The sequence below is a fragment of the Notolepis coatsorum genome, assembly GCF_963971535.1.
Source record: "Notolepis coatsorum genome assembly, chromosome: 11".
Classification (NCBI taxonomy): domain Eukaryota; kingdom Metazoa; phylum Chordata; class Actinopteri; order Aulopiformes; family Paralepididae; genus Notolepis; species Notolepis coatsorum.
In genome coordinates, this window is record NC_140175.1 from 37,140,946 (window position 1) to 37,168,872 (window position 27,927).

The 27,927-nt window shown below is 43.1% G+C and overlaps 1 protein-coding gene across 1 annotated transcript in view; it reads right to left on the reverse strand.

The window, feature by feature from the left end:
* Positions 1 to 1,373: 1,373 nt before the first annotated feature.
* Positions 1,374 to 27,927, reverse strand: part of LOC311237095 (exosome complex component 10-like) — a gene marked incomplete at both ends in the record, with an annotated part of 82,246 nt that continues 55,692 nt past the window's right edge. Inside the window, one exon of the mRNA XM_084324901.1 lies at positions 1,374 to 1,625. Coding sequence (XP_084181027.1) covers positions 1,374 to 1,625 — 252 coding nt within the window. The remainder of the gene's footprint in view (positions 1,626 to 27,927) is intronic.

Sequence of the window (27,927 nt, forward strand, 5' to 3'; positions counted from 1 at the left end):
TAATTTTTTTTTTTTTGGGTTAGCACTCCCTGCTAGTAGTGCACCTTAACCACACCTTCATACCTGCATTTCTGTGTTCACACACCAGAACTAAAAGATAACCAGTGTTTCATGTATGGGTGTGATTAGGGTTGCACAGATAGACAGACAGACAGACACACACACACACACACACACACACACACACACACACACACACACACACACACACACACACACACACACACACCTACACACACACACACACACACACACACACACACACACACACACACACACACACACACACACACACACACACACATCCACAACCCAACACTCTCTCATAACCCCCCCCCCACACACACACACACACAGACACACACACACAATGCCCTTAAACACACACATTCTCCCCCACATAACCAGACCCAATCCCTGCAATCACATAGACATGTATGTGCACGCCCCAACAACCAGCCTCCTCATAGTCCACTACCTCCACTGATAGACAGTGAAACAGAAGGCTGCTCTTTGAGTACAAGTAGAGCGATGTAATTCAGCGACCCAGGAGCCAGAGAACACATACCTGAATGGGCTCCATGGAATGGGGACAGATAACACATACCTGAACGGGCTCTGAGGACAGAGAAGACATACCTGAACGGGCTCCATGGCCTGGGGACAGAGAACAGATACCTGAACGGGCTCCGTGGCCTGGGGACAGAGAACAGATACCTGAACGGGCTCCGTGGCCTGGGGACAGAGAACAGATACCTGAACGGGCTCTGTGGCCTGGGGACAGTGAACTCATACCTGAACGGGCTCCGTGGCCTGGGGACAGAGAACACATACCTGAACGGGCTCCGTGGCCTGGGGACAGAGAACAGATACCTGAACGGGCTCCGCGGCCTGGGGACAGAGAACTCATACCTGAACGGGCTCCGTGGCCTGGGGACAGAGAACTCATACCTGAACGGGCTCCGTGGCCTGGGGACAGAGAACACGTACCTGAACGGGCTCTGTGGCCTGGGGACAGAGAACACATACCTGAACGGGCTCTGTGGCCTGGGGACAGAGAACACATACCTGAACGGGCTCCGTGGCCTGGGGACAGAAAACTCATACCTGAACGGGCTCCGTGGCCTGGGGACAGAGAACACATACCTGAACGGGCTCCGTGGCCTGGGGAAAGAGAACAGATACCTGAACGGGCTCTGTGGCCTGGGGACAGAAAAGACATACCTGACGGGGTCCGTGGCCTGGGGACAGATAACACATACCTGAACGGGCTCCGTGGCCTGGGGACAGAGAACTCATACCTGAACGGGCTCTGTGGCCTGGGGACAGAGAACTCATACCTGAACGGGCTCTGTGGCCTGGGGACAGAGAACTCATACCTGACGGGGTCCGTGGCCTGGGGACAGAGAACTCATACCTGACGGGGTCCGTGGCCTGGGGACAGAGAACTCATACCTGAACGGGCTCGGTGGCCTGGGGACAGAGAACTCATACCTGAACGGGCTCCGTGGCCTGGGGACAGAAAAGACATACCTGAACAGAGTCTGTGACCTGGGGACAGAGAACTCATCTGAACAGAGTCTGTGACCTGGGGACAGAGAACTCATCTGAACGGGCTCTGTGGCCTGGGGACAGAGAACACATACCCATAACGGACTTGAGGACATAGTAGAAGACAGTAGACAGCTATCCGGGTGCAAGCTAGCCTAGTTTAGTACAAATTAATGGAAGCAGATATGGACCACTAGACTAGCTTTTGGCCAAAAACACCTCTCCCAGAGTTTTAAGATAGGCTAGTGGTCCGTATCCACTTCCATTCATGTGTGCTAAGCTAGGCTAGCTTGCAGCCAGATAGCTTTCTACTGAACGCACACAGAAGAAATTGGTATCCATCTTCTTGTCTGACTCGTGTTCCTATAAAAAGGAAAGATATGCTTCATCAGAAGGGGTCATCTGCATAAGGTCATTGTATATCCCTAGCCAGTAAAGTCTACTTAAATATAGAGAGGCTACTGTATTATAATAACATTGTGTGAGTGGATATGAGTGGTTCAGAATGAGATTGAAGCAGGGTTGAAGTTTGATGATGTTGACCTCTTTCTTTCTCTTGTGCATCTGAAGGTGTGGAAAGTAGGTCAGGTATTTTAGGGGAAGTTAGTCTGCAGTCAGCAGAGCTCACACTCTGCTCTGCTTTGGGGTGTCTGCAGTAGCCTACAATGTACACTCACTGGCCTAGTTAAGCCTTCACCAAGGTGAATGCAGAACAATCTAGCTTCGTAGTATACTCGTAGGTTTTTTATTACATACATTAACAGTGTCTGGGCTTACATAATAATCAGTCTCTTTTTAATGAATAATGTAATTATTGGTAGAGTGGTGGTAGAGACTACAATGGCTGATTTCCAGTGTATCTAACCTGTGTGACCTTCAAGACAATTTATTCAAAGATCTCGTTTGGCAACAGTCAACAGAACATTGTTGGCTCGATTTCAGGTTAGGAATAATAATCAATTGAAGTACAGTGCAAATCTATGATGACTTTATTTAGGTCTGGAATAGGAACTGGGTCAGAGATTCTGCCAAGCCTGGTTGAAGAGATGTAGGCCTACTGTAGGGAAATAATATATTTTTGAAACCCTTCATCTTGCTTTACAATGACTCTTCAACCATACCAGTGAACTTCAAGTGTTCATGCTATTCTTTTTTTTAAATCTTTTTTTCTTTCTTTCCTCCCATCCCCCAATTTAGTCGCTCTGCCAATTTCCCTCCTGGTCATTGTGCTGCCCTACTGTCGGCCTGGGGAGGGTGTAGACTACCACATGCCTCCTCCGATACATGTGGAGTCGCCAGCGGCTTCTTTTCACAGTGAGGAGTTTCACTGGGAGAAAGTAACGCACGCAGAGGTTCACACCATCTCCCCCAGATCCCCTCCCTGCTGAACAAGTGCCCCCGACCAACCAGTAGGAGTCGCTATTGCAACAACCAGGACTCCTACCCCACCGGATTCCCACCCACGTGCAGCAGTCAACATGTATATTTTCAGCACTACGTTTGTTTACCAATGATTTTAAGTGTTATTAGCTAAATATGAGCTTATAAAAATCTCTGCGCATTGCACCGGAAAACGGACAATTTAGACGTGAGAAGAAGAAGGAGACCCAGGGCTTTCGGTGGACATCTACATTTCATAAAACTACAGTACCCAGCTCACACCAGCCGCCGACAACGGAAGCCCAACCATTTTTCTCTCCGAAATATTGATGTGATTTTCGTGTTTATATCTCACGGGTCAAACAAACGCTATTGCCATAAAATACAACGTATATTGTTTCTTTACCTTTCTGTGAATGTCTGGAAAAAAGGCGCGTCGCAATCCAGTAAAAAATGGCGGAGCTATGTATATTATACAAAAGTTATTGTAGCGTTACAGTAGATTTCTTTCACAGTCTTTGCTGTAACGGGCGCCTATACTAAAAAGAGGAGATTTGGCCCGATCCATAGATGTAGTATGTATGACTTATATAGGTAATAAGGTCATTTATAGGCCGGATATTCTATATTCATATTATATGTGTCTGGATGGCAGAATTCAGTACTGTATCTACAAAAAAGCCTGTAAGTCAACTGCCCTTTGTTCATTGGCTTAGATTTTTAGTACACTTGGGCCGGAATCCACAGAGAATGGATTGCGCGAAGCAAATTGCATTCACGGAGCCTGCCCTGCGTCTGCGAGGTATCCACAAAGCACATTGCTCGATGAGATACCATGCGCAATGTGTGTATAGCTTGCGAGCAGTCTGCACTCTGCCCCGCTGACAGCGCTCTTGGCAGAAATGTGTGTCGAAATAGCGTGCTGTCAAGTTTAGCGCGCTGTCCAAAAAAAGAAAAGAAATTAGAAATCAAGAAATCACTCCATCCATTAACTCAACTGGACTGTCATACTATTCATTTGCACTAGCACTATTGCACTTGGGACATTGATATTATATTATTGATGTTATTATTTATACATGCTATATTCAGTATGTTTGTATGTGGTGATGCTCTAAACTCAATTTCGTTGGACCAACAATGACAATAAAGATTATATTCTTTTGCACGAAATACAATACAAAATGAACGGAAAATAGATCTTATGAGTTATGAACAGTATTTAACTTGTTCGAGAAATATAAAGCCATAGAAAATAAGAAATAAGGCTATAGCACTGACATTTCAAATGCTTGCTTCTGAGATGATGATCAATACAGTAAACATTTATTTCTGATATAGGTGCTGGTCAGCATGCAATGTCATGATTATTATTATTCTGAAGTTATTATTATTATTATTATTATTAAATAAAAAAATTATAAATAATTAATTAATACGAACTCGTCTCCTTCACTATAATCTAAATTAAATCAGATATAGGCCAGGGCTTTACAACTTAATAAAGAATATATATTAAATGGGATGGGAACTAAATTAAATGTACCATATACAATGAAATAATATTATAATCATTTGGGCTATATTCCGTTTATATCCCATTTAATTGTATTCAATCTCTTTATTAAGTTGTAAAGCCCTGGCGTATATTTGATTTCATAATTAGATTATATTCTAGTGAAGGTTATTATTAATTAATTATTAATTTTATAATAATGTAGAAGGGTGGATTATCCCTGCTTGTGGGAGTAGTAGTACACAGACACTGGGTAGTAGGATACTATAGTATTGGACCTATAAGTACCCCCGTCTTTGGCCCGGAACGTCATACTGGAGGGCTTGCAGCTGGAGTATATGGGGCCAAGGATTTACTAACCTGGGGACTGGTACTCTGGTCTCCCTCGCCTTCCAAGGCGGTCAGCAGTAGCTCCCCACACACCCTCACTCCCTCAGTACCTCCGACAGCCCTCCCACACCCAGTGACTGTCAGTTCAATAGTATTATTGGGCTTCCCTTTAAGCAGTACCCTTCCTTGACCACCTGTATAGACCCTTCAAATGCTATTCTGTAAATGGGGTGTAAGGGTTAAATAATTATGCCGTCACAATATTTACCCAGAGAATAAAATAGCAAATGGAACTCAAAGAAAGAGACACACACAATGATCCCCATTAAATCTACGTTTAGTGAAGCCTGGGCAGATTATACATTACAACGTTAATGCTTACTCATATGGCACCGGGTGCTCTTGTTATCAATGTAGGGGAAGCTCTTCCCACCATAGGCACCGAGTGCTCAATACATTAAACCACCCCGCTTGTACTGGGGGAACCCAGGCATAGAACGTAGACACATTGGGAGTCTCAGAATCAAACAGTCAAATAAACCAATAACAAAAATAACCAATAAATGTGGGCCCACCAGGGACGCGAGAAGTCCGCAGGGAGTGGGGGTGCTGAGATATCGATTTTTTTTTTTTTTTTTTTTTTTTATATAATTTTTTTTTTATATCAAATATATATATTATATAATTATACTTGTAGTTGTATTGTCTGCGAGACATCGCCACCACGCAACACGCCAAAATGCTCGCTATCTGCAAACAGCTCCACTGTCTGTCACGTCATGTGTGCGAACCATACCAGGATCTTTGGGGGAGCGGCGCAAAAAAATAAAATCTCAGAGTGTTTCCCTGAGTCAGTGAGTCTCGCAACTGCCGAGAGAGAGAGAGAGAGAGAGAGAGAGAGAGAGAGAGAGAGAGAGAGAGAGAGAGAGAGAGAGAGAGAGAGAGAGAGAGAGAGACGCCCGCGGAGAGAGAGACGCCCGCGAGAGAGAGAGAGAGAGAGAGAGAGAGAGAGAGAGAGAGAGAGAGAGAGAGAGAGAGAGAGACTCCAGCTCACTGCCGCGGAGAGAATTACATTTGTTTTTCTTGCAGTTTTATTAAAAGTCACTCCTCATCTCCAGTAGTAAAAAAAGGCAACATTATCGCCACCCACCTGTCCTGATGGTCTGCCCAATTCTCAAAATCTGCATGTCACAGAAGTAGTCCCCGCAGCAGGTTGCTTCGTCTTCTTTGTAAAATCAAAATTGGTTAGAAGGCTTAACTTTACTTCTTTGATATTCCGTTTAACTTTCGACATTACCATTTTACCAATGGATTTCCAGTTCCGCGTTGACGCTTCCAGGCCGCGTCTATTCGAATCCCAACCGGTTCATGCGTCGGCTACACGCTGAACACTGCATTATCGAGACAGCGCCCCTATGACGATCTGAATGAATTCCAAGAGTAGGGTAAATCTGCAGTGCTGTTAACAACACTGCATTATCGAGACAGCGCCCCTATGACGATCTGAATGAATTCCAAGAGTAGGGTAAATCTGCAGTGCCGTTCCGCTCTGTGACATGAGTAGCCTCGGTTACAAATTTGGAATAAAATCCAAAACAACCTTGCAGTTGCAGTTACACTCCCATCCAGCAGGGGGTGCTGCAGCCCCCACCGCACCCCCCCTTCTCGCGTCCTTGGGGCCCACGTTATCAAAGAAAACCTAACCTAAGCTGGCTTAAATTGTTTGGGGTACCCCTTAGACACTGGTGATTAGCGTTCACTTCAATGGACGTTGCTGTTGATACACACGTGGTACTGTTAGTACTTAGCCAAGATGGCGGACCCACTCTTGTCACCACTAGTCCAGATGACAAGATGGCGTCGGCGATCCACGAGCACAGCCAGCAGGTTGGGCGAACAGCAGGCAGTGGTTAGCGGGCAGAGCTTGCTGTATGGCGTCCTCTGCTAGTGGGAAGAGGCGTCCTCTGTACCGTCTGGGAAACGTCCACCGCTGCTGTTGCTGTCTTGCTTCCGTCGCGCGAGCTAATACTTTGGCTACCTTAAACACAGCTAAGCTTTGGGTCTCGGTGCACCCTCCTGCTATTCGGTTACACTGTTAACGCAACGTGGCTGACTATACCACCGGTCTCTTCAGCGCCTCGCGCCCGGTAGTCTACTCAAGTCAGACGGAGCCATTAGCGGCATGCTACTATACCGCACACTATAACTACTATAACCCGATAACGATGACGTTAGTCTCGTTAGCTTAGACGTTAGTCCTTGGGTTCGGTTTCTCTTACTCACACACTATCACGGATACTTCTAGGATAACCCGTCACTAGCAAGTATGTCTCATCACCCGTCGCTCGCTCCGGCGGGGCTCCCCTTCACTGACTTCTTCAACGGGGCTATTCCAAAGCACCTCCCGTTGTGGCTGCGACCGTTCACGGCCAAGTCCAATGTCGAAGAGAACTTCCTGTTCCCCTCACCTCCAGGTGATTCCCTCTTCCTCGTTGCTTGCTTCTCTCCACTGCTCCACCTGCCACCACTGCACTCCGCCCCCTGCTGGCAACCTCCACCGGTCCCACGCAAAGACCACTCCAGAAAGGGAAACAAAGGCTCAATGTTATTGCTAGTAATCCATACTGCATCTGGAGAGGAGTAGCACCTCACCTCGTCGCAGTGGCGGCCGCTGGGTACTTCGCCACTAGGGGCGCTATACCAAATATTTTGCGAACATGTACAGTACAGTACATGTACACAGTACAGTACACAGTACCTATCCGACTCACGCTCACGGCAATGAATCGGCTCTTATGAACGAGTCGCTCAGCTGTTACTACAACAACACACAACCAGTCAAATAAAGTATAGTCTAGACTCTAATTCACAACTTGAAACACAATATAAATAGAAAAGTTAGAAACAAAACTCGCCCGTCTCCAAACACAGGCAGATCTCTCCCTCTCTCCTTCTCTCTCTCACACACAGCGCGACGTGGAATCGATTCGTTACACAATCAGACCTATTATATACCAAGAATAACTTCAGTATGAGTATAGGGCTGTACACATATTTTGCATATTGTTAAACGAGCCAAGGCTAGCTATTAAACTATCGATATGAATCGAAAATCTGGGACCCTGATGTAAACAAGACAAACGTCTTTCTCTGGTCTGCATCCCCTTAACAATTGTGTGTATTGAGCCGTACTGTATTGTACCCATTCTGCAATCTGTTAATAAAGTTCTCATTCATTCATTCATTCAAACATAGACGATATTGAACAAGCCATAATCCACGTATTTTCAATCCGAGAGAGCTGCAGTAGTTAAATCAATGAGCCATCGATAAATAAACAATCAGCAATGTCTCGCTTCATGAATGGCCAGCAGTAGTACTGCTCCTAAAAAAACTATTTACAACCGTTAACGTTAAGAAGAGAGAGAGAGAGAGAGAGAGAGAGAGATTTCTTCAACCTCGAACCTAAATTCCTTAGCAACCCGTGTTACCAAGTAAACAAATCACAGAACGATAGCCAGTTAGCCCGCACCAGCCTAGTAGTACTAACGTTAGTGAGAGAGAGAGAGAGACTCACTGTTTAGTTGAAACGTCCAGGGCAGGAAACGTGTATAATCCGCCATATAGCTTGTTAGCCAAGTGTTAGCTCAGCTGAGCTCGTCGACGTTAGCACAACACTCAACAAGTACATTCCTTTGTCCATTTCCGCTCGAACAGACTGCAAACTACCTGGCGTTCTATCGCCATGCTCTAAGACAAACTCTAACCTTAACCAACTTTGAAAGCGTGCCTAAGCTTAACAGTCTAAAGAACTTGCAGTCACAGCACGGCACGCTCTAAGACAAACAACAGTCCTAGTACCAGGAACCAAGCTAGAACTTGCTAGAATTGGAACATTAGAAATTGGATTCGGCCAATCAGAGATCGTCTCTGTGAAATTCTGCCATAGAAAAAAATACTGGCGTCGGCCAATCAGAGAGCGTCTCCGCGAAATGCGGCTATGGAAATTCTCACGGAAGTTCACGCTGCTTTCTAGACCGCTTCAAATCGCGCTCGGATTCCAACATAATAGTCATATTTCAACGCACAACGCCGTATGCACTGATTGGCTGTGACGGAGACAGCGATCAAACTGTGACGCGCACTCAGAGCGCTATCGCTTCTTGCCCGGGCGAGAAATACGAAAAAATAAAAAAAAATGTCACTTCCTGCCCATGAAAACGCTGTTTTTTTAATTTAGATAATAACGTTATATTGTGCATTGGAAATACAAACATACTTAAAATGAGTAAATATTATTCATTTTAAACATGTTTATATTATTTATAGGGCTATAAAACAAAAAACAAAAAAGTTTTATTTTTTTCTTATTCTCTCATTTAACAGGTGGGTCGGCGCCCATAGCGCCACCAGTGGCGAGCCGCCACTGCCTCGTCGTTAGACTGGGCAAGCTATCCAAAGGAACACTGTCAAAGGAACACTGTAAATCACACGTTATACACACACAGGGAAAGTAACAGTTAGCTAGCACTACTGAATACTTTGTAGAATATTCAGGCTGCTACAATAATAATAATAATAATAATAACTTCGTTTTATATAGCGCCTTTCATAAAACCTAAGGTCGCTTATATAGGGAAAAAATAACAAACAGACTGTAGCTAAGGGGCTACACAACCTTGACTGTATTTAAATAATGAGCTTGGCAAATACTAAATGATATATTAACCAATATTAAATGTACACAAAATGGCGGACACTGGGTCTCATTCCCGAAGTTTTTTTCAAAGATATATTCTGGAAGACTTATCTTAGAACCACTGAGACATAATCAATGACAAGTTTACTCTGAGTCCTGAACGTGCTGGTAATATGTCTTAAGTGGCTGAAACGGTCGCACAAATTATATTATCTGATATCTGCCTAGGAGAATGGCATTCTGTCGTAAACTCGAAAGCGCGTTCCCGTTCAGGTCATTTGCATACAAAACAACGCCTCCAGGGCTCCTTATTAAGAGCAAAGTAATGACGCTGTGTGAAAATGGAATGGCGGAAGTGCTTTGCGAGTCTTGCGAGCCGCGTGATTACGAAACCTAGCGTCAGTCAGTGCCAATCAGAGAGCGTCTCCGAGAAATGCGGCTAGGTTTCGTAATCACACTTGCGCGCCATCAAAACTAGATTAGATTAATGTATTGGCATCATATACAGCTTGCGGTACACCTGCCGCAGCGTGCGCGCGCAGTACTGTATATGAATGAATTAATGACATATAATATATATAGCCTACGGCGGCGTAATGAATGAACGCAGTATGGCTTATTATTCCATAATTAAGCCTATAGGCTGATTGATTGATTGATTGATTGATTGATTGATTGATTGATTGATTGATTGATTGATTGAAAAGTTTATTAACAGATTGCAGAATGGGTACAGTACAGTACAGCTCAATACATACAATTGTTAAGGGGATGCAGACCAGAGAAATACTTTCGTCTTGTTTACATCAGGGTCCCCCATTTTCAATTCATCATATGACACACACAACATACAGATAGACAGTACTGCTACATCTACGTCTAGCCGAACAGTAGTACGGCTACTGTTCATTCGTAGGCGGACACAAGACTTGTTATGGAATATTAATGCAGTCTATTTCCACCGATTAGCTTTAGTTCTTATTTATTTATCCACTGTCATTTCAGTGTTGGTGTATAGGCTATATAGTGTATTTCAATATAAGTTTAATTGATTAATGATATATTCGAAGGAATGCAGGTTTATAGCTATATCAACCTCCTCCAATGTACAGAAAAGTATGGTTTTGTCAATATTCCAATGTACAGTTTTGCTTGTACAGTGTAAGTCTATCAACCCCACCCACCCCTCCTACCCAACCTCCTCCAACAGTTTCTACGTCAAATGTACTCTCTTTTCTGGACTCTTTTTGTATCACAAACAGTACTGTATTTGCAAATCTGGTATGTCATAAATGTATAGATGTAGCAGTACTGTCTATCTGTGTCGTGTGTGTCATATATGTTATGATGAATTGAAAATGGGGGACCCAGATGTAAACAAGACGAAATTCTTTCTCTGGTCTGCATCTCCTAATGTAATTGAGCTGTACTGTACTGTACCCATTCTGCAATCTGTTAATAAAGTTTTCAATCAATCAATCAAACAAACAAAGGTCTGTCCCATTGTATACCAATCAATGGGATACATTGCATGTTGACCTGCATTCTTTCAAATGTATATAATTAATAATTAAAACAGATGTGTAACAAACAAGAAATACAAATTCCACAGAAGGCATTAAATAATTATTATTTTCAATCATTTCACAATAATTGCATAATTGTGTTTGAATATCTGAGTAATTAAAGTAATTATACATTTGTCCAAAATAGCTGGTTCAGATATGGTTAAGCAGCTGCCCTGTGATCAGATGAATCCATATTATTTATTTTTCCGACATCAAATGCGTAATTTCTTATCGTACAAATATTGTCATATTTATTTTAATTATGATTAAGTAATTAATTCCAAGGAGGCCTGTAGTGTTGACATGAGGGAATCACTATGAGAACACAGACTGTCAAGTTAATAAAAAATGTAATTAGTCGATCAATCATGAGATTTGATCGTGGCTGAGAGCAGATTTAAGAGTGCTCCTCAGCACTCTTAAATCTGCTCTCAGCCACGATCAAATCTGATCTCAGGGAAATTTGGGGACTCCCACTCCCAGCCCTAATATGTCTTAAATGGGCCGAAATCTGGCTAAGACGAAATTTTTTGTCGTAAATTCGTTCGGGAATGAGACCCACTCTTATTAACTGGAGGGGACAGGGGTACAGAGTTGAATTATTACATTTAATGTGTAACATTAAACTGAGGCTAATAAAATGTACATGCAACCAGTCGGGTAGTCGCTGGATAGAGGGGGCCTCGGAGTATGTCACTACACTTCTCCTGGCTTTGGCGATATTACGATACCGTTTTTAACTGGTAATTCACTTCACCAACGTTACCATACAGCGTTGTAGCAAAAAACAACTCCCTCCTCTCTCTCTCACTTTTTCTTCCCCAACTAACAGTATCTTTATTCTCTCCGTTCCAATACTAACGTGGGTGAGACTGGCTCGCAAACTATAACGGTAACTCTTCTCCATCCCAATACGTGCAGGTGCGCGCTGTATACAGCCACTATAGCGATATATCTCTGCATGTGGCTATTAGATTATGTTTATACAGCATTAAGCCAAAGTCCACAACGTTATATAACGACATTTAAATAAGTACGATGCTCAATATCTTGATTTGATATTGTCGTTCGAGATATTCTATATTCTTTCACGGTCTGCTACAATTACTGCTGCCATGATCACCTGTTTAGAGGCTCATTTACATAGAAAGGGGAGATTTTCTGCTCATATTACCTCATTTAAATATACGCCATTTGCACGGACGCAAAGCCTATATGTTACGCAACGAGCAACCTAATTTCATTCATTTGAGAGCGAGATGCGCCGGCTTTGCGTCAGAAAATGCGAGCAAAGCCTCTGTGGATTCCGGCCTTGATCTCTGTGCTGAATGAGCTCAGTGGCAATTTTTCACTCTTTGTCAATGTTAGCATGGTGTTCTTCACCGTCAACGATTTATAATAATAATAATTTATATTCTCCTTTGGTTCATTACAATTTACTCAAGCATAGCGTAACAGACACAATATTTCTGATACTGGGAATAAATTCCCTGAGGTCCATAAATGTCCTGAACATGCAAATGGACCCTGTAGAAGTGGAGTAATCTTCCTTTTACTTGGGTATGTACTTTTAGGCACATTTTCAGAAAATTATGGCTAGGACTTAAGAATTGAGAACTACTTTGTTCTCAGGTAGACCAACATCTACAGTCTTCTGTCAACTCATTCAGCCCATAAGGGATCCTCGTGCAAACCTTCTATTCACATTAAAAGCATGAAACAACTAAATTGGAGTTATAAGATAAGAGATAAGATAAGATAAGATACTCCTTTATTTATCCCCTTGGGGAAATATAAGGTTTTGACACAAAGTGAATTTAAGACCTTGTTTTCTTTCTGTCTGAATATCTGCTTCAAGACGGTCTCTGGGATGTCTGGCATCCTAAAACAACATCTTACACACACAGTCTAAAGGCCGACATGTTCCCATAGATCATAGGCGTTGTGGCACGGGTGAAGACGTGTCCCTTTCGTTCCTTACCCTCTGGCATTTCATGTCCCCTAAGATTTTGTCCCCCTTAAGCAGATTCAAAATTGAGTAAAGCACATTTCTTATCTGTAACATTCCCAAAGGCCAATGTGTTGCGCATAGTGTGCTGACTCTGCTGAACTGTCATGACACTGATATCTTGTAAAATGACAATGTCATAAGTCCCTGTCATAAGTTTGCTAATTGAGATCTTCAGAAACCTTGGAATCTCTCCTCTGATTTATGCACGACAACATTATAGGAAATGCGCTAACCGTCTTCTCCAGAGTCAAACAAGAAGATAGATACCAATTTCCTCTCTGTGCATTCAGTAGAAAGCTATCTGGCTGCTAGCCTAGCTTAGGCGCACAAATTAATGGAAGTGGATACGGACCAGCTAGTCTAGCCGTTGGCCAAAAACACCTCACCTTGAGTTTGAAGCTATAGGCTGGCTGGTTCATGTGATCCGCTTCCATTCACTGGTGCTAAACTAGGCTAGCTTGAAGTTGCTTGAAGTAAACCTAAGGTGGTGTTGTTCATTATCTGTCTCTGTCTGTCTTACTCTCACTCAATCTCCTCTCACCCTTTCCCGAACCACTGCCTTGTCTCCGTCACTTGCATGTGGTGCATCGTGACTCAATTGCATCTCTCCTCTTTTAATTTTGCCGTTCTAATCTACAGTATATGCCTCACTCTATCCTTCCCTCCCTCCAGACACAACCCCCCCCCCTATCTGTCAGGTCTATTTATACCGCAATTTACATTTGCATCTGGAGGCCTATAAATGCACCATTAAAGAAGTAGTGGGCAGGAATGGCAGGGCTTGACCTCCAATCAGCAGCTGACACACCAGCTTGTGATCCTGAGTGACAGGGCTCACTCCCCGCCCTCTCACAGGAGGGGGTTTGGTGATGAATCGAACAGGAAGAGAGGGAGAGAAAGAAAAAAAAGTTATTTAAGGCGAGACACTGCAGGTGAATAGGCAAATATACTTTTTTTTGTTGATTTTGAGATTTAGTTATATTTTGCTTCCTAAACATGTCTTCTATGAAACTAGTGACAATAAAACATCAATAACACACATTTAGTTGTTTATTTTACTTCATTTTGCCTTATTGCATCCATAAATGTCCACATATTTAATGGGGAAGTGCCTCATTTGCATATATAAACATACATTTCAGAAAACTTGCAATATATTTTTTCTTAGTTTATATGTACATAACAAACTGGGAAAGTTTCATAGTGATATCTATTCAAATATTTTTTGCCTATTAGGGGGTACTACACTGTACTACACTGTTTGTAGTTCTGTTCAGTTCAATAACATCATTATTATTTGCATATTTAAACATACAATTTCAGAAAACTTGTAATACAAAACAGTCTTGTCTTAATATAAGTAATCAACTGGGGAAGTGTCATTGTGATATCTATTAGTTAATTATTTTACCCTATTCACCTGTAGTGTCTCCCCTTAAACAGCGCCTGGCTGACAAACCCATGACAGTTCCCTCCTGGGCCCTCATTTATCAACGCGGCGTACGCACAGATATGTGCGTAACCCATGCGTACGATCATTTCTAAGCAAAGTGTGGGATTTATCAATTTGAACTTGTGCTTGACTTTGTGCGTATATTTAAGCACAGGTCGGACCATGCGTAGTTGGCGCCCGTTGGTAGAATATATTATTACAACAAGGAAATAAGCTTCTGTGCATTAGTTTCAACACTGGCATGTTCTGTATGAACCGTAATTCATTATAGTTCATTGTAAAATAGCAACAGTAGTGGTCAAAACCCTATAAATAGCATTTGGAATAATAGGTATTTTCTCTCAGAATGAATGCAGCATGGTTTATATAGCGTTATCGGAATATACGGGGTGTACTGACTGACTGCGCTCCGCTTACTGTAACTCAACTCGTTATTATTTTGCGCACAGACCGCAGAAACACGGGAACGTTTTGATTATATTTAAAAGGCTTTACGTTAAACGAAACAAGTGGAATTTCGAAGCTGTAAGCAGAATACAAGTCATATGAACACCCACGATATAGTGTTCTTACCCCTTCCTACTGTATAAGAAAGAATAGAAAACGCATTGCAATGAGACCAGGGTGTATGTGTATTACAAAACCCTTGCAATAATGTGTCTTAAATGAATGAAAAGCATACATGCTCTGGACACAGAGCATATATCGTGTGGGTGATATGACTTGTATTATGCTTACAGAATTCCACGTATTTAGTTTTACAATGTCAAAGCATTTTAATATAAATCAAAACGTTCCTGTATTTATGCAATCTATGCGCAAAATAATAAGGAGTTGAGGTAGATACACACTCAGAACGTATTACATGCTGGTATGCTGATAGAGTAAACTATTATATGAATATGATATGATATAAGGTATACACTGGTCCGTCGCATACACTGGTATGCGCAAGTTACTGTTGCATAATGTAGGCTATGGCTGCTATTATATGTAATTCATATAGGCTACCTAATAGTATATGATTTTTAGAGGCATCTATTTTGTTGTCGGTATTAGGCTAATACCGACAACAACATGGGGGGACCCTGATGTAAACAAGACAAACGTCTTTCTCTGGTCTGCATCCCCTTAACAATTGTGTGTATTGAGCCGTACTGTATTGTACCCATTCTGCAATCTGTTAAATAAAGTTTTCATTCATTCATTCATTCAAAATAGATGCCTCTAAAAATCATATTATAGCCAATCGAACACAACTAATAAAGGCATTCATATTACAGCACGGTTATAATGACACACACATGATGAATTGAAAATGGGGGACCCTGATGTAAACAAGACGAAAGTCTTTCTCTGGTCTGCATCCCCTTAACAATTGTATGTATTGAGCTGTACTGTACTGTACCCATTCTGCAATCTGTTAATAAACTTTTCAATCAATCAATCAAACCACCAACGCCAAACAGTGGTCAACGAACGGTCTTTATTAGTATTTTGAGCTGTCCAGGCAGAATTGCAGCAATGGTCTTAGGGAGCCGTTGATATCTGACATCACCGTTTACAAGTCAGCCTTTTATTTATCCCATAACACGCGTTGTGTCTTCTTGGTTCGGCAGCGCCTCAGTGAACAATCTCCCGTGAAGTTTCTCAGAGTTCCGCTCGGGTCAGTCCATTATTTCACATCCCATGGGGGGTGTTTCATCACTTTCATGACCATATATGGATAATCATGCACGAGCATTGACGGTAGAACAAAGAGGTATTTATCAACGCGGAGGAGCGTAGGACCTGTGTACGCACGGTTGATAAATCCCGTTTTTTTTTTGTGCGTGCACACATTCTAAATTCTGTGCTTACGTATGAAAATAGAATACTTTCTAAGAAAAATTGATAAATGAGGGCCGACCTTATGCCACACAGTAGGTAGTCCTGCTGGAGCCTGGCTCATAATTACACCGCCTGGCTAGAATACCATTAAAACCCGCCGCTGCGAGTGCGGTGACAATCGACTGCCGTCACTCCTCGTTTTCCACTCGATGATGACCTTTAAAAAACTGCATCCTTCGGAGTCCTGAACGTGTGCTTTCCACCAGATACCTTTCTCTTTTATACGAAAACACCAGCTGGATTTGACTATACTATGTTGTATTATAAGCAGAATATGAACAAGACTGCGTAGTGCACATGGGGTCATTGGCAAGGTAACTCATACATGTGTCTGTGGGGGATGTTCTATAAATAGTGAACTGGAGTTTACAAGGTCAGTCACCTACGGGCATTGGGGAATCTTTAGACAATGGCATCTTTGTGGAATGAAAGGCAGTGTGTCTGAGCCGATCCCGGCCTCCCTAGGCGGCCGTGAATCAATGGAGAGAAAAGACAGCGGGCTAGTGAGAGGGAGAGAAAAGGACAGAGGTTTCATTGTGAGGATCAGCTCAAGGTAAAACATTTATTATTTTTTATTATTGTATGAACAAGGTAGGCTACTGGGTGCATTTTAAATGTATATCCAAAAAGCACCATGGCTTTGATTACAACTTCTACACGATGTGTACACCTCACCAAAAAGACCACCAAAATGAACCAAAACATTTCTGAATAATTGTCTCAAATAAATAATTCGTTCCCTGTAGCTTTGATGAGAAGGGTCTCAGATCTACCTCAGAAGTGACTCTCTGCGGCAAGCACTTGGAAGTCATATGTTTCAATAATTTTGTATCTACTTTCTCTCAAATAAAGTTCACCACTCTCACATCCTGCTTCTGAAATGCAAAAGCCTCCCTCAGTCTCTCCTCTTTCTCTTCATCATAACCATGGTAGTGATGGTATTAAGATATGCACATGTTTCGAACACAGCGGGAGATATGGGGTCTGGAGCTATTTTCAGCCGCAGAGATTAATCCATTCTTATCCGCCCAGTGAAGGCCAGAAACGCAGAAACAACGTGGAAGAGGGTAGATCATGCAGCACTACACCGCTTATCAAGATTTGGAACCTCGTCAAAACGGGATGCACTTCGCTTCAAAGCACAGCCACTTGCTTGCGGCATTGAGTCAGGCTGTCACAACAATGAACGCCAGAGAGAGAAGCAACAGGTTTTCCTGCCCCGAGGCACTTTACTCCACATTTGTTGGTAAAATAGTCCGTCCTCCATCCTTTTATAAAAAAATTATTAAAAAATGCTTTTCAAATGCTGAAAGAAAGAATAAACAATGCGATATGGAGCAAATGGAATCGGGGGGCCGTAATATCGTCTTGTCACCTCCATCCATGATGGGATGGAGAAGGGGTGAAGTGAGGGAATCACGTCTCGGGCCAGCCGCGGCTCATCCTCACCCTTCCGTCCCTCCGACAGCCATCAAGCGGTTACTGGCCTATGGTTGCGAAGGCAGCACTAATACAACAGCCTGTGACAATGTTTTTAGTAGCATATCCACCCTCATAATGTGATCCGACAGTGGAAAAAACCCAGAATTATGGGGCACAATCTTCATGGCCTTTGATGTTTGACTACCCCCGGCTTTTGCCAGGCCTATTTTAAGAGCCAGCGTGTTATTTTGCTGTAGCCTATAGTAGGATTTTTATAATGCCCTCATTCCCATTACAGTAAATGCTGTCAGAGGCCACGTTGGTTGAATATAGCAGCCAAATGTGTTTTATGTAACATGCTACCACCCCCCCCCCACACATACACACACACACACAAAATAAAAACAGTCTCCCAAAATTCCAAAACAGCTTTTCTCCGTTCTAACGTTACATCACACCACCTCCTTCTGTTCCATGCTGCATTATGTGAGGTTAGGTTTCGTTAACCGTGCCACATGGCCACGATCATAAAACGAAGGCAAAAGTATTCCAGGTCCGGCCAGAGTTGGCTGGCTCGCTGGAATGGTGAGGGAAGAGAAAGAACTTTGCTCTCTACAGTGATTCCAGATCCGTGGCTTAAGACAAGCAGAACGGTTCAGTCTCCTGTGTACTTCCGTCCGACATTACTGAGTTCTAACAAGGTGGCTTTGGAGCAGATGACTTGACTTGACTGCTGACATTCCCAGTTCCACATGTGTCACAACCCCTCCCCACCCCCCCGCTGCAACTATTTCACCGCTTTTCTCAGCAAAGAAAATCCAGCAGCGAAAATAAACCAGCTCAATATGTCGGAGGCACCATGACGTTTCGACAACTTACTTTACTGTTGTGTTACTGCCAGCAGTAGCCGTGTGGCCATGGTTACAAAATATTGGAGGGAAAACATGGCAATTTCGCGAAATAAAAAGGCTGGAGGGGGAAGGGGTAACATTGAAACAAAAATACTGCTTTGTGTGTCATCAGGGTTACCTCAACGCCGTAACAACAAAGCTTTCATTTATAACATGGCCGACTCCAGCTGTTCAAAGTAATAGCTTGGGTTAGATAAATATCACACACATGCATTATGCCTTTGTAACTCTTGGTTGCATTTCAGCTGGAAAATGACTAAGAACCCCCACGCACACACCTTCACAACACCATGCGTACAGGAATGCATCATCGGCCTACAGTGTGACTGATGTTATGGCAACATAATGTACACAGAAACAGCACATATTTCATTGCCCAACAAGCACCTTTATGAATGTCAAAGTGCACTGTTTTCATTGGCGTTACATCGTTCTTGATTTAATATTCCCTGGAACTACAGGAATAAAGAAGGTAATTGTTTCTTAGCAAGAGCCTGAAGACTGGATGAATCAGTCTCTTGGCGACTCTGTGATATCCCACCCAAGAGGAAGAATGAGTTGACTGACATTCAAAGCCGCTGATAGTCTACTGTATGTACAGAGTGTATTAGAGGTTAATGCACTTGGTACATAGTACAGTACCTTAGAACAGGGGAAAAGGCGGAGTATAATATATGAGAAAGACTTTACAGTTATGAGAAATACCTATGGCTCTGACAGAACTAAGCACTTTGTTTTCTTACCCTTTTCTTATCAACCGTATTGTGTAAACATCTACAATACTGGGTTGATATGTCTATGTTATGTGTATCTGCCAATGTCATGATTTGATGTCTATTTTATGTGTATCAGTGACAATAAAACAATCAAACCGTAAACAAAGAGGCCTATTAAGATGTTAGATCCTAATATGAAAAACGTATGTGATTTAATGTTCTATGCCTTTTGCTGCTGTCTATTTTATGCTTATGTTGTGCTATGTCTGCACTTTATGCATTGTTCTTGATCTGCCCATTTTGTGCTCATTTTATGCCTTTTTCTACCGCTGTGAAGCACTTTGAGCTGCAATTCTTGTATGAAAGGTGTTATACAAATAAAGTTGATTATATTATTATTATTATTATTATTAAGGTACACAGGTAGGCCTACACCATTTGTAGGATGTGTCATCACATGGGGGAACACTGACATCATTTTGGATGCTGAACAAACAGTAGTGTGGAATGAATGTGCACTCAGATAACTAGATGCACAGTACAATATGGCCTTAAAGTGGAAATGAAGCAGTGCGATAAATACATATTCATAGCATCACATTAGTATTTAGATAAGCCACAGAAGAAATCACGTTATAAAAATAAGCAGTTTCTAAGAAAAAACGATTTGTTGTGTGCATTTCTGAAGCATTTAGCATTATGGGCGCGGCCATTTTGTTGCTGACGTCATGCCACTGGTTGGGTGTATACACGGCTGGTTAGCTGCCTATAGTGAATGGGTCAGTCAGTAAATAAAATGTTGCCTACAAAACAACGGGACCGCGGTGGTTCTGTTTGTATTGCTCCTGGCTGTTCAAACTAATTTTACCATGTGAGAGAGAGGAAAGTTGGTTAATTTCCACAAACTACCAGTGAAAAAAACAGTGTTGTTGGCACGTTGGCTCAGGCTGGCTGCACTCAGGCAGCGCGACCAGCCTGTTGGACAGGGAAGGAGGATCTGCAGCGAACACTTCATTGCCTCGGATTATGTTGTTGGGGTGGGATGTTTGTCCAGAAGACCACTAATCAGCTGAAGCCGGACGCGGTTCCCTCAGTCTTCGACAGACAGACCGGCGTTAGCTCTCGGGAGCAATCGCTAGCTAGTTGGCACCAGCCGGGGACCGGAGTTAGCTCTCGGGAGCGATCGCTAGCTAGTTAGCACCAGCCGGGGACCGGCGTTAGCAACCGGGAGCGTCGCGGAGCATTCAGCCTGCTGGCTACACAGCTTGTCGGTGTGCTGGAACCTCGGCAAGCTAATGGTAGCTGGCTACATAGCTTGTCGGTATGCTGGAACCTCGGCAAGCTAACGGTAGCTGGCTACACAGCTTGTCGGTGTGCTGGAGCCTCTGCAAGCTAACGGTAGCTGGCTACACAGCTTGTCGGTGTGCTAATAGCCTCGGCAAGCTAACGGTAGCTGGCTCCAGGCTATTAGCACATCAACAAGCTGCTGGAGCTCCCGACGCTCGGCTGGTTGAAGTGGATCTAGGTAGCCAGCAGGCTGAATGCTCCGCGACGCTCCCGAGAGCTAACTCCGGTCCCCGGCTGGTGCCAACTAGCTAGCGATCGCTCCCGAGAGCTAACGCCGGTCTGTCTGTCGAAGACTGAGGGAACCGCGTCCGGCTTCAGCTGATTAGTGGTCTTCTGGACAAACATCCCACCCCAACAACATAATCCGAGGCAATGAAGTGTTCGCTGCAGATCCTCCTTCCCTGTCCAACAGGCTGGTCGCACCGCCTGAGTGCAGCCAGCCTGAGCCAACGTGCCAACAACACTGTTTTTTTCACTGGTAGTTTGTGGAAATTAACCAACTTTCCTCTCTCTCACATGGTAAAATTAGTTTGAACAGCCAGGAGCAATACAAACAGAACCACCGCGGTCCCGTTGTTTTGTAGGCAACATTTTATTTACTGACTGACCCATTCACTATAGGCAGCTAACCAGCCGTGTATACACCCAACCAGTGGCATGACGTCAGCCATGACGTCAGCAACAAAATGGCGGCGCCCATGTTGAAAACAGGGATATTATATTTGATTTTTCAGACAAATAAGATAGATTTCACATTTGATTATAGAACCCTGTCTTACACAAGGTACACAACAAACAAACTAGGATCACATTGCTCACTGCTTCATTTCCACTTTAAAGGGGCACTTCACTGAAAAACAATGCTGATTTATTTTGCACATAATCTCCCACAAAAAAAAAAAAAACTCTGAACAGTTTTGCACAGATTCATTTAGTTTCACAGTTATTGAGATAAATAGAGAGATATTGAAAGTAATGAGTTTGAATGTGGCCACCAGCGATGTCATTGGGGACATTGAATCATTGTGTTGTGTAAAGTTCAAATGTATTATAAGGTAGCAGTCCCTATAATACAAGGTATTGCTATTTTCTTACATCATTACATGGTTCTGTAATTAACACAACATGTATATTTAAGGATTAGGTGTCCCCGATGACATCACTGGTGGCCATATTCAAACTCTCTCTCAACTGTCAAACTAAATGAAAGCAAAACCCTTTAGAGTTTTTGGATGTGTGGGAGATTATGTGCAAAATAAATCGGTCACGTGCCCCTTTAAAGTCCCCTCCCACACACTTCTGGCTCAGGACACTCACTGAGAACGTCTATGAATTACTTACATTTCAGATGATACTGGGTTTCTTGGTTCAAATACAGTAGATCCAAACATAGAGTACTTCACAATACTGCGCGTGTTGTCGACTTTTGAAATGCAAGCTCTGCTTGAAGCCTACGTGCCTGCAGTGGCCTTTGATGGCCTCATAAAAGCAAAACATTAAAAAAACGATCAAATATTTTAGCTCTGAGGTTGTCCCAGCGCTTTCGCAGTAGGATCCACTCAACAGCCCCTAAATCCACACCAGACCTGGGCCACCACTGATGATGTCACCGCCAAAAACGATTTCACGAGCGGTACAATTTCCCACACTAAAAGAAAAGAAAAACTCTGAAACGGGACGCGTCACCGACCAAGGGGAGGAATGAAGCGCCTGTCAGAGTGGGTGTTCTCGTCGGACGTTGCACAATTTAATACATATTCATGTATCCTGCTGTCATATACATATATACATACATACAAATATAACACATACCTCCGGGTGGTGAGCTTCCTCTGCACGGTGAGTGTTGGAGGTCAAAGAAATCCATACCGCTGGTTTCCCTCCAAAATAACAACAGCTGCTAGTCCCATCTCCGCTCTGACCGATATTCCCCCCATATTTCCCCCCTACCCTCCAGTTTCCAGAGAGGAAACCTCAGGTGGATATTAATAGGTCCAAGTACTGACAACAATGTCCAATTTGAGCGTGGTCATTCTTCTGTCAGCACTTTCCTAAACAAATCAATTGTTTTTCCTCCCTTGGGTGAACTAAAGCTATTAGTCCACTGGGGGACAGTTTCCTTCTAATTCGCTGACTCTCATTTGTCACGGCTCATCTTTTCACAGACTGAATATTTATATATTATTTATCCCTTTTTGCTTGAAGGTTCGCTTTATTTGATTTCCATTAAGAGCTACTGTATGTGGGTTGGCTGATTAGCTTGTACTCTCGCACGGTGAATGGAATGTCGTGAATGAATCAGTAAATAATTAGAGAGGGTAGTGTGGCCTTCCGGTCAACCCTCGCATTACCGCCTACGCACACACACACAAGCGTTCCTGTCATTTTAAAATGTGATGCAGCGGCCGCTGCCTCATGCATATAATTGTGAACGGTACAGCGCCGTTAGGGTGGTAATGGAAGTTGTGTTTGTCCCAATTTTCCGATTTTGAGAGGCCTGTTGAGTCACAGCGGGAATCTTAATCACTGTCAACAGTATAATTATTGTGATCAGGAGTTTTTAATTCAAGAGGCTATTATAGTCACATTATTGTGCCTGCTACACGTCATCTCTATTGCTTCTGTCACGACTCCCATCTACTAAAGCACATGCATCATTGTGTAGTTAATAGTAAGGGCATTGTATTGAATATTCATTCCCCAACCTTAACCCTCACCACCACCTATCTACCCTAACCTGAACCTTGACCTACTGGTAACCCTAACAATAACCCCTCTCCTAATGAGATTCCGAAAACCCTTACAAGAAGATAATTCCTTATTTTTTTCCCATTCATATATTTAAATGTTCACCTGTTATGTCCTTGTTTATTTAGTGGTGCTTATTTGATGGTTTTCAGTTGTTAGTTTTATTGTTTGTATTAGATTAAGATTAATTAAACTGGATTTTGAAGACTTTGAAGAAGTCTTTATTCATTGAGGGGCAGCGGTGGCCTAATGGTTAGAGAAGCGGGTTTGTGACCGGAAGGTCGCTGGTTCGATCCCCCGGACCGGCAGGAAGAAATCTGGGCTGGGGAAGTGAATTAATAACTCTGTCCTATCCCCGTAACACCAACCGCTGAAGTGTCCTTGAGCAAGGCACTTAACCCCCAACTGCTCCAGTGGAGTTGCTCAGTGGCCAACGGTGTCAGACTGTGGTTGTACTGGGCAGCTCCCAGGTGTGAATGGAACTGTGTGAATGTGAAGCAGGGCGTTCCTGAAAAAGAGCATCCGCTCAGCGAACCTACCCTGGGTAAATAAAGGTTAATAAATTGCACACATTGACAATGTCATCATGCAGTGACATACACATGCGATGGGTGGCACACACCCATCCCAGGTTCTCCTGTCCGTTCTGCATGTTTTTCCATTGGATTTATCTTATCGGGAGGGGAAACCCTTGTGAGCATGGGGAGAACATGCAAACTCCACACAGAAAGGCCCGGGAGATACCCAACCTGAGTAACTGGCAACCTGGTCCCCAAGCGGGAATCAAACCCTGGACCTTCTAGCTGTGAGGTGACAGTGTTAACCACTACACCACCGTGCCACCTTGTATTGTTTATTAGGTGAGATACCTTTCTAAACCACTATTTTTCTTTTTTTTAATCTCACCTGCACATTGTCTCATTTGTTGCTTTGATATTTTTTTATAATGAATAAACATTAAAAAAAACGGTGGGGTGCCTAAATTAAAAACAAAAGGTTTTTATTTTGCGGGCTGGACACATAATAATGCCTGAGGTCACTAGCTTTTTGTTTATCTATTACATTTGTGCAAACCAGCTCATTCTGTTCATTCCTTAGTGCCTGTATGAATACAAGGAAGGCTGTTTGTTTAAAAGGTGGGTAAGGAGGTCTTTTGCATTTAGTCATTTAGCTGATTATCCAGATGTATTCAAAGCGACTTACAAGTTCTGTACAACAACAACAAGAAGAAGAAGTCTTTATTTGTCATGCAGATTTAACACACACACACATACATGCGATGGGCGACCCACAGGAACTCATGCACTGAGTCGCTGATGAAATGTTCTCTGCACTTCCCATTCCATCGTCCTTCCCCCCAAGGGCAGAAAGGCCCGGGAGATACCCCACCTGGGTAACTGGCAACACGGCAACCTGGTCCCGAAGCAGGAATCGAACCCAGGACCTTCTAGCTGTGAGGGGACAATGGGTCTCATTCCCGAACGGATTTACGACCAAAAATTTCCTCTTAGGCTGATTTCTGCCCATTTAAGACATATTAGGGATGGTAGCGCGATTCCCCAAATTTTCCTGAGATCAGATTTGAGCGTGGCTGAGAGCAGATTTAAGAGTGCGGAGGAGCACACTTATGATTGACTGACTAATTGAAAATGTTATTAACTTGACAGACTGTGTTCTCATAGTGATTCCTTTATGTTAATGCTACAGGCCTCCTTGGAATTAATTACTTAATCATAATTAAAGTACAGACTGTACCTATACTGTACGTAGGGCAGAGCATATAGATATAGTATCTACTAAATCCTAATGCAACAAGTCATTAATGCAATAATAAGCCTATACTGCGTTCATTCATTACGCCGTAGGCATTAATGGAATAATAAGCCTATACTGCGTTCATTCATTACGGCGTAGGCTACAGTATACTGCGTGCGCGTGTGTGTGTGTGTGCGTGCGCGCTGCGGCAGGTGTACCACGGGCTGTATATATATGATGACAATACATTAATCTAATCTCATTTCGATGGGTCACACAAGACTCGCAAGGCACTTCCGCATCCATTTCCACACAGCTGCGTCACTACTTTGCCTTATAAGGAGCTCTGGAGGCGTTGTTTTGTATGCAAATGACCTGAATGGGGACGCGCGTTCGAGTTTAAGACATAATGCCATTCCCCAAGCAGATATCAGATCATATCACAGGTGCAACCGTTTGAGCCACTTAAGACATATTACCAGCACGTTGGGGACTCAGAGTGAACTTGTCATTGATTCTGTCTCAGTCGGTTCCAAGATAAGTCTTCCAAGAGAACTCTTTGGAACATTTTGGGGAATGAGACCCAGAGTTACTACACCACCGTGGCGCCACAAGCCAGCAGGAAGGGTAAAACCCTTTCAGCTGAGTAACAATGTTCATCAAACAGGTCTGCGGCGGCCAGAGGATGTAGAGTGGAGGGGTCTTGAGGCTGTGTAGTTAGAGACCATTGACCAATAACTGGTCCTTGACTATTGGAGAACAGAGTCGAATATACACGCACTCGCACACACACAAAACACCTCTCTCCTTGGCCTTCACTGGGGTCACGCAAAACCAATTATTTTCATGGCTTTGATTTCAGAGTAGGTGTGTAAAATGTATTAATAGAATAATGATGAATTTGCAAGCTATTAGGTTTCAATTAGTTATTCGCCCACAAGAGTTTGTCAGATTAGAAATTCAAGGTTAAACTGGTCCTGGACCAGTGAGAGTGGAACACAAACACACGCGACACACACAAAACATATCTCCCACCATGGCATCTCTCTCTACTGCAGCTTTCACTTATTTTGCACAAAACCAATAATTGACATGGTTTGGATTTCAGAGTAGTTTTGATGAAATGAACACTTGATGAGTAAAATTGGATGCATCCATATAATACCAATGGCCTGAGGCGAGTGAAAACAGATGACTGATTGGAATTCCCCTTTAAATCGGAGTCTGAATACATTTACATATTCTCCACCTCAAGTGCACACTTTGTATGAGACTTAGCCATGCATGTAAACAACATGGTCTGGTGCTCAAGTGCAGGACTGAATTGCATCCATCATCGCCAACACATTTCTTCAGAGGTCAGGGTCACAGGGCAGCATGCCTGGTGCAGTTTGGGAGTGATCAGTTTTTTTTTTTTTTTTATGTATTTAACCAGGAAGTAATACAGGACTCCCTCTTGTATCCAGGGAGTCCTGGTCAAGATTGGAATTAGTAACATTTGGACCTCACAAGACAGTAAAAACACTGATCACAACAATGCAACGTCCACCCTCCACACACACCCTCTAATCAAGCCAAGTCACTATTCCTTAACTTCAGCCCCTGCTGCCATGACCTTTTGCATGTTAGGGTCAGAGAGTAAAATTTGACATTTAATGAGATTACAGTAGTCTGATTACAAAACCCTGTCATTTTACAGGGTTGCTCTCAATAATCACATTACAGGTACTTTTTAAAGTATACATAATTGATGTGGAAATTGCAGAATGTACACACACACACAATTGACTGCACCAAAATGGTGGAGCGTCCACACACGGCAAATTGACACAAAGGTGGATGCATGACTACTGTTACTTTGCATGCTCCAGTTACAGAGCCACACATGTCATGCACAGGTTTTACACTCTGGTTCACTATAAGCACCGGGCTAAACATGCAACCTTTACACAATGGCATGCACAATGAGCTCTGCTTGGTGACTATAGGGTTGGGTACCGTTCACATTTGAACCAATACCGGCACCCAAAGGTACCTTTTTTCAGTACTTTACTCTCTCTGTAATAACAAAGATTTTATTTCAGTAAAACAAAGTCCAAACTTCCCAATTCCAACATTGTTATTTATTTAGAACATTAGAACATTTATTGTTGTAACACACCACACAAACTAAAACCCCTCCCTACCTCCCCCTCCCAAACAGTTACAACCTTTAAAAAATGTTTTGTTTAATGTCAACATTATCTGGCCATCCTCAACCTGTTTTGGGAACATTATACCGTAGTTAATGTTAGCAGTTAATGTTAGTTTCGCAAGATGAGTCGTCACAGGGCTGTCAAACTCAGGGCTGAATAGCTAGACGTCATAGCTTCTAAAATTGAAGGTGCGCGCTGGTCTGTGTGTGTTATGAAATGACAGTTCAATATGCACTCGTATTATGTGCAAGGTGAGCAAAAGGCACTTAACTGGGGGAAGATGGTGCATTGAGGAGCCTCCAGATACTCTAGTATAGCTCTGCGCCCACAGTGGAGGAGATGGAGGTAGATAGGATATTCCTTTATTGATCCCCTTGGGGAAATCCAGGCATCATAGCAGCATGGGGGAGGGGGGAGGGGAGGTACAGGTAGTAG